This window comes from Salvia splendens, unplaced genomic scaffold (assembly GCF_004379255.2).
Source record: "Salvia splendens isolate huo1 unplaced genomic scaffold, SspV2 ctg75, whole genome shotgun sequence".
In the NCBI taxonomy this organism is placed as follows: Eukaryota; Viridiplantae; Streptophyta; class Magnoliopsida; order Lamiales; family Lamiaceae; genus Salvia; species Salvia splendens.
In genome coordinates this window covers 121,479-134,678 of record NW_024599422.1, presented here as the reverse complement: position 1 = coordinate 134,678, position 13,200 = coordinate 121,479, and the positions used below count along the sequence as shown (strand labels likewise).

The 13,200-nt window shown below is 38.8% G+C and overlaps 1 protein-coding gene and 2 pseudogenes across 1 annotated transcript; 1 reads left to right on the top strand and 2 right to left on the bottom strand.

Moving 5' to 3' along the window:
* Positions 1-8: 8 nt before the first annotated feature.
* LOC121791214 lies at positions 9-7,567 on the top strand (annotated as a pseudogene).
* A 325-nt stretch (positions 7,568-7,892) lies between these two features.
* LOC121791200 lies at positions 7,893-8,613 on the bottom strand (annotated as a pseudogene).
* Positions 8,614-9,828: 1,215 nt separating this feature from the next.
* LOC121791209 (protein TOO MANY MOUTHS-like) lies at positions 9,829-11,406 on the bottom strand. Its single transcript, XM_042189234.1, has one exon. The coding sequence runs from the start codon at positions 11,389-11,391 to the stop codon at positions 9,925-9,927; it is 1,467 nt and encodes a 488-aa protein (XP_042045168.1). The 5' UTR covers positions 11,392-11,406; the 3' UTR covers positions 9,829-9,924.
* Positions 11,407-13,200: the final 1,794 nt, after the last annotated feature.

Genomic DNA, 13,200 nt, shown 5'->3' with positions numbered 1-13,200 from the left:
CCTATAAATATCGGCTCATGCGCCAGATTCGGATGTGTAAAGACTTAAAGCATCTGATCTATTACAGATTTAATACTGGACCGGTTGGGAAAGGTCCTGGTTGTGGCTTTTTGGCTCCTATGTGGAGAGTGTGGTTGTTTTTCCTCCGGGTATTGTTCCTCTCCTGGAAAGGTGGCTTGGAAATCTACTTGCTAGGCAATTTGAAGGAAGGCATTCCAAGGGAGTGGCGAAAACTGTGACTAAACAGCGTGTTGAAAGCCACTTTGATCTAGAGCTTCGTGCTGCTGTCATGCACGATGTCCTCGATGCAATGCCAGGTAAAAGCTTCTGATATCTGTTCTGTTCTCCCTCTCTTCCCTTTGCTATTATGTTGATATTCATTTTTGAAATAAAATGGCTCATTGTTTTTTCTTGCAGAGGGTATTAAGCAAATAAAGCTAGGACTATTTTGCAGCTCTGAGTGAGGCTTGGGCGTTGCTGGAAAGCAAATATTCCTTGGAAGGTACCTGGTTTGCCAGTTCCAATCGAGAACATATATTGCGTTATGTCAAATCGAAAGCTGATTGGTGGACCAATGTTGCTCATTATAATCGAGAACGTATTAGAAGGGGAGCCAAGTTGACAAAACTGTTTGCCGAAAGAATCTTGGTAGATTAACTCGTCTTTGGTTGAAAGCTGAACAGGTTTGTAAACTTTGTATAACCGAAACACCACACCATCATGAAGTCTCCTGGAGTTGAATATTCAAGTTCTGATTTATCTCCATAGCTTTTTTTAATATTCTCTTTCCACAAACTTTGCAGGAACGACAACACAACTACTTGAAAGATGGTCCATATGTCACTCCTGAAGAAGCAGTGCCAATATACACTACGACTGTGCATTGGCTGGAATCTAGAAAATTTCTCTCCGATTCCTTTCCCCCCTCTGTCTTACAAGCATGATACAAAACTCCTCATCCTTGCCCTGGAGCGATTGAAGGAGTCGTATAGTGTTGCTGTAAGGTTGAACAGCTACAGAGAGAAGAATTGGGCTTGATTGAGCAGGCTTATGACAACCCTCACGAGGCGTTGTCGCGTATCAAACGTCATTTGCTTACTCAACGTGCCTTCAAAGAAGTAATTCTTGATGAAGCTTCCTGTTTGATTGATTCATAGAATGTTCTGAAATGTTCAGTTCTTTTAGCCTCACATGCCTGTCAAAGTTCTATTTAAATGATTGAAACTATTTTATTTTTACTTCAATTGAGTTTCTTCTCTTGAAAATTCTAAGCTAGAAAATGAAATGTCTTGCAGGTTGGCATTGAGTTCATGATCTATACAGCTATCTAATTCCTGTTTATGAGATTGAACCTCTTGAAAAGATCACCGATGCATATCTGGACCAGTATCTGTGGTATGAGGGTGACAACGTCATCTTTTCCCTAATTGGATTAAACCTGCAGATTCAGAACCACCGCCTCTGTTGGTTTACAAGTGGTGTCAAGGCATAAACAACCTACAAGGCGTATGGGACACTAGTGACGGGCAGTGTGTTGTGATGCTTCAAACTAAATTTGAGAAGTTTTTTGAAAAGATTGATTTAACCATGCTCAACAGGTATTGTAGTAAATTTGATTTACCTTTGCTTCTGACAACTATATAATGGTATGTATGAGAAACTTACTTTTATCTTTATATCCGCAGGCTTCTGCGTTTGGTTCTGGACCATAATATTGCTGATTATGTCACTGCAAAGAAACAATGTTGTTTTATCGTACAAGGACATGAGCCATACGAATTCTTATGGTCTCATCCGTGGTCTTCAGTTCGCTTCATTCGTTGTGGCAGTACTATGGACTTGTTCTGGATCTACTGCTTCTTGGTCTGACACGAGCCAGTGAGATAGCTGGTCCTCCCCAGATGCCTAATGAGTTCATTACTTACCACGACGCTAGAGTGGACAATTCGGCATCCGATCAGACTGTACTCTAGGTACATTGACAAGGTGCATATACTGTTCCGGTTCACTCATGAGGAGGCTCGGGATCTTATCCAGCGTTATCTTACTGAGCATCCTGATCCCACAATGAAAATATGGTTGGGTATAATAATAAGAAGTGCTGGCCAAGAGATGCTAGAATGAGACTCATGAAGCATGATGGTATGGGTCTTCTTTATTTTACCATGATTTGTATATCTAATATTATTAAAATGTTGACGTTCTTGACCTATGTATGACTGCTAATATGTCTCGACAACATTCTTTCAGTTAATCTAGGTAGGAGTGTTTTCTGGGACATGAAGAATCGACTTCCAAGAAGTATCACCACACTTGAATGGGAGAACAGCTTTGTCTCTGTCTACAGCAAGGACAATCCAAACCTGCTGTTCAGCATGTATGTGTGCTTTCTATTCATCCCTCGTTCAATAGTTGAGGAATGTTTAAATGACCATGTACTTTTTGTATTGCAGGAGTGGTTTTGAAGTTCGTATACTGCCCAAGATAAGAATGACTCAAGAGGCTTTCAGTAATACAAGAGATGGTGTTTGGAATCTGCAAAATGAGCAAACAAAAGAAAGAACTGCAGTTGCTTTCCTTAGGGTTGATGATGAACACATGAAGGTGTTCGAGAACCGAGTTAGACAGATTCTCATGTCTTCAGGTTCAACAACATTCACAAAGATTGTCAACAAGTGGAATACTGCCTTAATAGGTAATATTTAGATATATCTTTCTAATGCATTCCTTTGTGGCAGACTGCTACTTTTCTTGTTGCTGAAACCTTCTGTCTTATTTGTGCAGGTCTCATGACATATTTCCGTGAAGCTACTGTGCACACGCAAGAGTTGTTGGATCTTCTTGTTAAGTGCGAAAACAAGATACAGAGCCGTATCAAGATTGGGCTGAATTCCAAAATGCCTAGCAGGTTATTACGTTTGAATCCTGTATATGCAGTCTCTCTTTAGTTCTGGTTTTTTCCTTACTGAAACTCTAAAACGTTGTATGCTGTCAGGTTCCCTCCTGTCATCTTTTACACTCCAAAGGAAATTGGAGGACTTGGAATGCTGTCAATGGGTCACATCTTGATCCCTCAGAGTGATCTCCGGTATAGCAAACAAACAGATACTGGTGTCAGTCATTTTAGGAGTGAATGAGTCATGATGAGGACCAGTTGATTCCCAATCTGTATCGGTACATACAGGTATGTTGAGTTCGTGTTTTTTTGTTTCCCTACCCACATCACAGTTTTTCCAATTTTCTCTTTTTGCCTCTGTGACAGCCGTGGGAAAGCGAGTTCATTGACTCCCAACGTGTTTGGGCTGAGTATGCATTGAAAAGGCAGGAAGCTCAGGCACAGAATAGGCGATTAACACTGGAAGATCTGGAAAGTAAGTTTATTTAGTTTACATTGAGTTGTGCATCTTTTCTTCCAATTTCTGTCTTGCATTGGTTACCATGTTGGTTTTAGGGGTATGCTGAGGGGGTGGTTTAAAACCTTGAATCCTGTTTGTATTGAGTACGATGAACTGTTAACTCTTTGCTTTTATGTTAATACCTGAACTTTGTTGTTCAAGTGTTTGTCTAACTTGCATATTATTTTCAATTTTAGGATTCATGGGATCGTGGTATACCTCGTATCAATACTCTTTTCCAGAAGGACAGGCACACACTTGCATATGACAAAGGGTGGCGAGTTCGGACAGATTTCAAGCAGTACCAGGTCCTGAAGCAAAATCCATTTTGGTGGACGCACCAAAGGCACGACGGGAAATTATGGAATTTGAATAACTACCGTACAGATGTTATCCAAGCTCTGGGAGGAGTAGAAGGAATTCTTGAACATACATTGTTTAAGGGAACCTAGTAAGTCCCCTATCTGTCCACAAGTCTTAACCTTCATTTTTTAAAATAACATGAGCTACCATTGTCATACCTCATTAGCCTAATTGGCAACTAGCCAAAGTTTCCATCTTGACCTATCTACCTTTAATATTATTAGGTACATAGTTGATGCCTGCATTTGTTTACTTTTATGTTCATATGATGTTAACCTGTCTCATTTTTATTGTGTGATTATTCAGTTTCCCACATGGGAGGGTCTTTTTTGGGAGAAGGCTTCCGGATTTGAGGAGTCTATGAAGTATAAGAAGTTGACTAATGCACAAAGATCCGGTCTGAACCAAATTCCTAACAGAAGATTTACTCTTTGGTGGTCGCCGACTATTAACAGAGCAACTGTGTATGTTGGTTTCCAAGTCCAGCTGGATCTCACTGGGATCTTTATGCATGGGAAGATACCAACACTGAAGATATCCCTGATCCAGATATTCCGTGCGCATCTGTGGCAGAAGATACATGAGAGTGTAGTGATGGATCTTTGTCAAGTTTTGGATCAGGAGTTGGATGCACTGGAAATTGAGACTGTTCAGAAAGAGACAATTCACCTCGAAAGAGTTACAAAATGAACAGCTCATGCGCTGAATATCCTGTTGTTTGCTGCCATAGATGGCCCATGTCAAAACCAAGTCTTGTGCAAGAGTCCAAGGATGTTTTTGATCAAAAGGCCAGCAATAAATACTGGATTGATGTGCAGCTTCGCTGGGGTGATATGATTCCCACGATATTGAGCGGTACACTAGAGCGAAGTTTATGGATTACACAACGGACAACATGTCAATCTATCCATCACCAACTGGTGTGTTAATTTTTAGTTGGTTTTACATGTTTAACAGTTCAAGTTAATCTTTTCTTTCATATTGAGTGACATGGATGATACTGTCTGCAGGTGTTATGATTGGACTCGATCTTGCTTATAATCTCCACTCTGCTTTGGAAATTGGTTCCCTGGTTCGAAACCACTGATTGCACAGGCTATGAACAAGATCATGAAGGTATATTGTTTTGAATTGTTGTTATATAAACTGAGTTGAATTTGATTTTTTTTGTGTAACAAAGATTAATCAATCAACTTTTGCTTGCAGTCGAACCCTGCGTTATACGTTCTGAGAGAACGTATTAGAAAAGGACTGCAGCTGTACTCTTCAGAACCTACAGAGCCCTATCTGTCGTCCCAGAACTATGGGGAGATCTTCAGTAATCAGATAATCTGGTTTGTAGATGACACAAATGTGTATCGTGTCACTATTCACAAGACATTTGAGGGAAATCTCACAACAAAAACCCATTAATGGTGCGATTTTCATTTTCAACCCAAGGACTGGCCAGCTGTTTCTGAAGGTTTCTTCATATCCCCTTGTTATGCTGTTTTCTATATTTCCGAGGGTTATGCATGTATTTACTCCTGATTTTCTGGGCCACAGGTTATTCACACAAGTGTGTGGGCTGGACAAAAGCGTCTCGGGCAGCTTGCCAAGTGGAAAACTGCGGAAGAAGTTGCTGCCCTTGTCCGCTCATTGCCTGTTGAAGAGCAACCGAAACAAGTCATTGTGACTCGCAAAGGAATGTTGGATCCCCTTGAAGTGCATTTGCTCGATTTCCCCAATATTGTGATTAAAGGAAGTGAGTTACAATTGCCATTCCAGGCATGCTTGAAGATTGAGAAATTCGGTGATCTGATACTGAAGGCCACCGAACCTCAGATGGTATTGTTCAACATATATGATGATTGGTTGAAGACGGTCTCCTCCTACACAGCTTTCTCAAGGCTAATATTGATTCTACGAGCTCTTCATGTAAACAATGAGAAGGCGAAAATGTTGCTCAAGCCTGATAAGACAATTGTCACGGAGCCTCATCATATATGGCCGAGTTTAACAAATGAACAGTGGGTGAAGGTGAGATTGTTGAAATTTAATTTCAGAATTGAAGCTTCTAGTTTTTGTTGGCTGAGGGAATACTGCACTTGAGACCTTTTCAGAACATGCATTTGATTGTTATTACTTTCTAATCTGATTTCTTTTGTTGACATGTGTAGGTTGAAATAGCTCTCAGAGATCTGATACTTTCCGACTATGCGAAAAAGAACAATGTGAACACATCTGCATTGACCAATTCCGAGATTCGTGATATTATTCTTGGAGCTGAGATCACTCCACCTTCACAACAACGTCAACAAATTGCTGAGATCGAGAAACAGGTGATTTTCCTACTCTGTTGCAACTGATTGTGGCATCTCATTCTTTTTATGTTTACCTGGGTGCTTAACGCGTGACTTTTTTGGTCCTTAGGCAAAGGATTCTAGTCAGCTCACAGCAGTCACCACAAGAACAACAAATGTGCATGGTGATGAATTGATCGTGACTACTACCAGTCCTTATGAACAAGCAGCATTTGGGTCTAAAACTGACTGGCGTGTCAGAGCTATTTCTGCTACCAATCTCCATCTTCGGGTCAATCATATATATGTTAACTCAGAGGACATTAAGGTACTGGTACCTTCTGCTGAATGACGTCTGTCTGCTCATATAAAGCTATTACTCTAACAGCATTTTTGGTTAAATTTATGCAGGAAACTGGATATACGTACATTATGCCCAAGAATATCTTGAAGAAGTTCATTTGCATTGCAGATTTGCGCACTCAGGTTGCAGGTTACCTTTATGGTGTTAGTCCTCCTGACAATCCCCAAGTCAAGGAAATCCGTTGTATTGCCTTGGCTCCACAGTGGGGTACCCACCAGCAAGTTCATCTACCATCAGCTTTACCTGAACATGATTTCTTGAATGACTTGGAGCCGCTAGGATGGATGCACACTCAGCCAAACGAGCAGCCTCAGCTGTCACCACAGGTTTATACTTGCTTCATATTGGTTTCTAGCAATGCTGTTATTCTTCCATCTTCTTTGTTCTAACATTTATAACCTCTCAATGTAGGATCTCGCTGCTCATGCTCGGATCTTGTCAAACAACAAACAATGGGATGGAGAGAAATGTATAATATTGACCTGTAGTTTCACCCCTGGTTCATGCTCTCTAACTGCATACAAGTTGACCCCAACTGGATATGAATGGGGGAAGAGCAACACAGATGCTGCAAGCAACCCCCATGGTTACCTCCCTACATACTACGAGAAGGTTCAGATGCTCTTGAGTGACCGTTTCTTGGGATTCTATATGGTAACATTACTATTCATTTCGATTCTTAATTTATTGCAGGTGGTTTAGTATCATCCCTCGTAGTCCTTATTTATAGTACTAATTTGACCTTTTTACAGATCCCTGATAATGGACCATGGAACTACAATTTTATGGGTGTGAAGCACACAGTGAGCATGAAATATGGTGTTAAACTTGGCACACCCAGGGAGTTCTATCATGAGGATCATCGGCCAACGCATTTCCTCGAGTTCTCCAACTTGGAGGAAGGCGACATTGCCGAAGGCGACAGGGAGGACACCTTCACTTGATTATTCTGAGAGCTGTGGAAGACCATCAGAAATTGCATCTTCGAGGACACCTTCACTTGATTATTCTGAGAGCTGTGGAAGACTATCAGAAATTTCATCATCTTACCTAATATTGTAAATATGAGTTCTACTGAGAAAATGTCTGTTTACAAAACTAACGTACGACTTTGTAGACAAAAGATGTTACATGGAAACTGAATTCCATTTTTTTTATAACGAGTCCTTTTGTTGTTTCTGTTTAAAAACCAAATCGTATTTGAGAGTTAGCTATAAGCCTATAACATAGTTTTTGAAGTTTGGCAGTTGGTTTCAGTTTCTGTCACTATCTCCGTCCTCCAAATATTGACACACTTTTATCTGGCACGGATTTTAAGAAATATAATGGAAAGTGGGTTGAAAAAGTTAGTGGACTGTGGGTCTTTGTGAGTAGGAATAAGTTAGTGGAATCCAGTACTAAAAATGGTAAAAGTGAAATGAAACAAACTTTCAGGGCAAAAGTGAAATGAAACAAACTTTCAGGGACTGAGGTAGTAATATTCTTAATAAACAGGTGCGGTCCTCGTGCAATCGTTTTAATTTTTATTTTATTTTATATACATATCGAAGTTGTAGGATTGAAATTCTAATATGGGGTATTTAAACCTCTCATCCCTTTCCGGCTAGTGCGAGTTTCTCCTCGTCTCCTTCCAGCAGCTTGATCACTTGAAGCATCGTCGGCCTCTTCTCCGGTTGAATATCCGGACACCTAAGTCCAACCAAGACAACTCGTTCAAGCTCATCTTCTACGTACTTCCCGTTCAGCTTTGGGTCCACCAGTTGACTCAGCTTCCTCTCGTGAGCCAGTAGCAATGCCCATTCTGTAATGTCACATTTCCTCGTTGAGTTGAACTTCTGTACTGGCTTCTTCCCACTAGCGAGCTCGAGTAGTAGAATGCCGAAGCTATAGACGTCGCAGCTCTCCGATGCCTTACCCACCCAGCATAGCGTATTCTGGAGCGAGGTAACCGATTGTGCCCTTCACTTTGGTGTACACATATGTCGCCCCATCGGGGATGAATTTTGCAAACCTGAAATTGTGCCCTTCACTTTGGTGTACACATATGCTCCTACCCTTCAACACAGTACCCGCGAGCCACTATCTCGACTTCAACTGAGAATTCCATATCCGGTTTGCTGCTCCATGACTTGAACCTTTTTACAGCTATCTGCATATGCAAGAAAAATATGATCGCTTGCATCAGATCTGTACTATCGTAAATCTTCATGAACTACAGCCACAATTCATTATGAGCTACTAATGTTTAGCAAAATCAAAGGAAGGATAGGAAAGATAAGTGTAGATGAATATGAATTAATGATTAATCAACCTAACTTTTCACTCTATAAGAAGGGAATGGATGTAACTCAGAAATGAATTAATCTAGTCTACAAAATGCAGTCTCCAAGTTATTCTCCTTCCTCTGTTTTCAACTTTACTACTCTAACATAGGCTATACGTTGGATTTTGCTTCACCAACATAACTACTCCCCCCATCCCATAAAAGATGTCACACTTGTAGCACGACACAATATTTTAGGAGGTTTTGGGATCCCATAAAAGATGTCATCCCATAAAATTATTCGTAGCCAATTGCAATTCCTTCATGAAAAAATCCTCCACTTTTTGGGATCCTTTTTCCCTTCCCTTTTTCTGTTCAAACTCCAGTTTCAACTTAACTTCAAAACACATACTATTGTTTGAATAATTGATAAAACTCTCATAATCAAACGGTTGGAAAGAAATCAAGTGAAGAAGGAAAGATTGACCAAGATCACATAAATTAGGGAATTAGTATAATTCTTGATTCTATATCTAGGGTAAATCTTACATGTATATATCTTCCTCAAGCCTATTAAAGGAGGCGTGCATATTGTAATCAAAGACACAAGTTGAATGAATACCAAATCAAACTTTCAACGCAAGCAGTAGCTGAAAACTTCAACAAAAAAAGAACAACAAATTCACATCTTAGAACAGCCCTATAAAGAAGTACTCCTAATAGTGAAAATAGAGTATAAAACAACATAAATGAGCAATCAAGTAACAAAACAAAAAAAAAAGCACATACCGATTTGATGCCTTGACACAACACAACATTGAGCCAAAATCAGTAATTTCACCACACCCCACCTAATTCAAACTTTGAGCAAAAAAAGTTCCACTGCAATTAAAACTACCAATTCCAAAATTGCCAAGGATTGGTCTCATTAATTGTACATTTCCCATTCTTCAATTTTTCTTTAAAAATATTTGGTTGATTCTGACTGAGTGAAAGCTACTGAGTTGTATATGTCAAAACGAAAGAAACGCCAATGGTGATTTGGATATTTAACAAACACAGTTGAAAATTTGTTTAATTAAGTATTTTCTTAAGGAGATGAGTCAAGGATCAATACCAAAAAAAATACAACACTCATGCAAAAAGATTTTTTATATTGGCAATAACTTATGATACTATTCTTACAATACACAAAAATCACTATACACAATAGTGAACTAACAACAATACAAAAGAGACAACTATCTATATATTTCCTCACAATAAACAAGAAACAAAAATGAAAAATATGGTTATCACCCCAACAAAAGCCTTCTTCTTGTGTGGTGAAGCACTTGAATTTGTGGTAGAATTGAACATGTTCCCATAATCTAGTGTAGAGATATGTTGAACTGATGATGGTGGTACATTTTTAGGCACGTCACAAAGTCCAATTCCTGCACTAGCCAAACTGTCCAAATCATCTCCAAGCCCACTTTTCTCATCATAGCAAAGCCCCAAATTGTTGTGAATCCTCAATTTTCTCCCCATTCTCCAAACCCTCTCTCTCTTAAACGGAATTGGCCCCACCAATTTGTTATTGTCTAACCTTAGCTCACTAAGGCTATTCAATTTGGCAAATGTTGATGGTATGGTTCCATTGAGTTGGTTCCCATCAAGATGGAGCACTCTTAGCATAGCTAAGTCTCCTAGTGATTCTGGGATTGGGCCTTTCAAGTCTGTGTTTGATAATCCTAAGATGATTAAGTTGTTCAAACCTAAAAACATGTCTTTTGGAATTGTGGTGGATATAGAGGGGTTGCCATTGAGGATGAGAGCTTGAAGAGATCTTTGGATTTGAAGTGTGTTAGGGAGAGGTCCGGTTAAGATATTGTAACTCAAGTCGAGGAGAACTAGGTTTTCGAGGTTTTCTAGGTTTGGGATGGGACCGGAGATTCGATTTCGACTTAAATCTATTTTTAGGAGGGAATTACAACTTAGAAGGGAGTTTGGGAGGGAGCCTTTGAGATGGTTTTGGTTGAGGTCTAGGATGCTTAATGATGGGAAAGTGATGTTAGGAAATGAGCCTGATAATTTATTGCAACTTAAGTCTAATGATCTTAAATCTTGAATATGACCTAATGAATATGGGATTGAACCATTTAAATTGTTTTTGTGAAGATCTAAAACGGTCAAATAGGTCAAGTTGCCTAATTCAGGTGGAATTGGGCCAATGTGGTTGTTTTCCCTTAATACTAAAGTTTGCAAAGAGGAGCCCAATTGGCCTAGGAAAGATGGTATGGGTTGAGGGTTGTTGGTGAAACATCGGTAGAAGAAAAGGGTTCTTAGGTGAGGGAGTTTAGTGATGGATGGTGAGATGGAGGAGCGGGTCGGGTCGCACGTTGGGAATGCGGTATCGTCCGACAGCGACCCGAAAGAAAGAGACACGACGTGGAACACGTTGTCTTTGTCGGGCACGCACTCGATCCCGTGCCACCGACCGCGGCACACGTTTGGGATCTCCGTGGCCCAGTCGTTGCCGGTTGCTCTCATTACGTCGTAGACCGCTTCTTGCTCTTCGGGATCCGTTTGAGCGCCAGTGTTGGAGCCGGGCAGCCCGGTTTGTGGCCCGTCTACGAGGGCACCCGAATCCGGCATGATAACGGTGAATGGCATGACTAAGTGAACGTTCACTAGTAACAAAACATGGAATAATATTGTTGCTTGAAGTGTAGAGAATTTCATTTTCGTAATTGTGTTAGATAAAGGGATGTTTGAAGGGTATAGTATATATAGGTAAGGGAGTTTAATGATATATGTGTAGGGTTGGTGAGAGTGGGGCAAATATATTGAAGTAAGAAAGTAATGAAATCACGGGGAAGGAGAGGAGATGGAATTAATGATAATTTTGGGGCATTAAATTCAATCACGCAATTCATCCTCTGAGGAAGCTGTAGTCCTAATCATTTTCTCATACTAGTATTTATTGTTACTTTTATTTCAAAAAAACAACTTGCCAAATAGCTAGAAACGTTTGAACAAGAAACCCACCCAGCCCACTCAACCATATTGGTTTTTTTAATAGAGTGAACTAGGTACATATTTAATATCTATACTTATCACAATGCACGTTTGCAGTCCTTAAGTATTTTAGTATACTACATAGTTAGTATGTGTCACAAAAAATAATGATTATTTGTGTTGACATTTTAATGTGATCGTGTTGACATTTAAATATTAATATCAACACAATGCATTAAAATATCAACACAAATAATCATTATTTTTGTGACACATACTTACTATGTAGTATACTAAAGTACTTAAAGACTGCAAATGTGCATCGTGATAAGTTTATGTTGACATTTCATTATCATCGTGTTGACATTTTTAATACACTACGTTGATAAATTAACAAGTTAGCAACGGATCACACCCTAAGTACTATAGTATACTATTCCCTCCGTTCCTTGTTAATAGAGGCATTTTTTTGGCACGAAGTTTAAGAATAGTGTATTAAATGGGTGGTGAAAAAAGTAAAAGAGAATAAAGTAAGAGAGATGAAGAGATAATAAAGTAAATAGGAGAATTATTTTTTTGCCAAAAATAGAAATGACTCAATTAACTTGAAATTTCTAAAAATGAAAAAATGACTAGGGGTGAGCAAAAAAACCGAAAACCGAATATCCGAACCAAACCAAACCGAAATTTTGAATTTCGGTTCGGTTTTTTTGGTTCGGTTCGGTTTTAAAAATAAAAAAATTTCGGTTTTTCGGTTCGGTTCGGTTCGGGCGAAGAAAAAAACCGAAAAACCGAAAAACCAAATTATATATATTCTATTAATTTAATATATTATATTATATAATATATATATATATTCTTTTAATATATTCTACTATATAATATATATTATATGTATTATTAATTTTATATTATATATAAATATTCTAGTAGTATATATAAAATAAAATAAAATACAGATATATAAATATATATTTATATTATATTTATTTTTTTATTTTTTTTTCGGGTTTTTCGGTTTTGTTCGGGTTTTTCGGTTTTTTAAGTTCGGTTTTCGGTTTTTCGGTTTCGGTTTTTCGGGTTCAGTTCGGTTTGGATTTTGAACTAAATTCGGTTTTGCGGTTTTGGTTCGGTTTTGACAAAAAACCGAACCGAAACCCGAATGCACACCCCTAAAAATGACTCTATTTAACATGGAACGGAAAGAGTAAATAGTAAATATGTGTCACAAAAAATTATGAGCTGAATCAGGCTGGTTCAGGACTTCAGGTGTAAATGGACCAACACTCTTTTGTTGTAAACAGATGGCCTTTTGGGCTGTGGCTGAGGTTCGTGGGCGGGTATAATATTTGTACAATTTCCTTATCAGTGACATGTTTTATTTATCTAAGTAATATAGTCATTATACGGAAGGATTAAATACAAATTACAAATGCTAATATTTTTCAACTTATATATATGAAGATTTTTTTCCTTCTAAAACATCGAAGTGGGTTGAGTAATTATGCAAATCAACCTCATTCTTTTTCACAT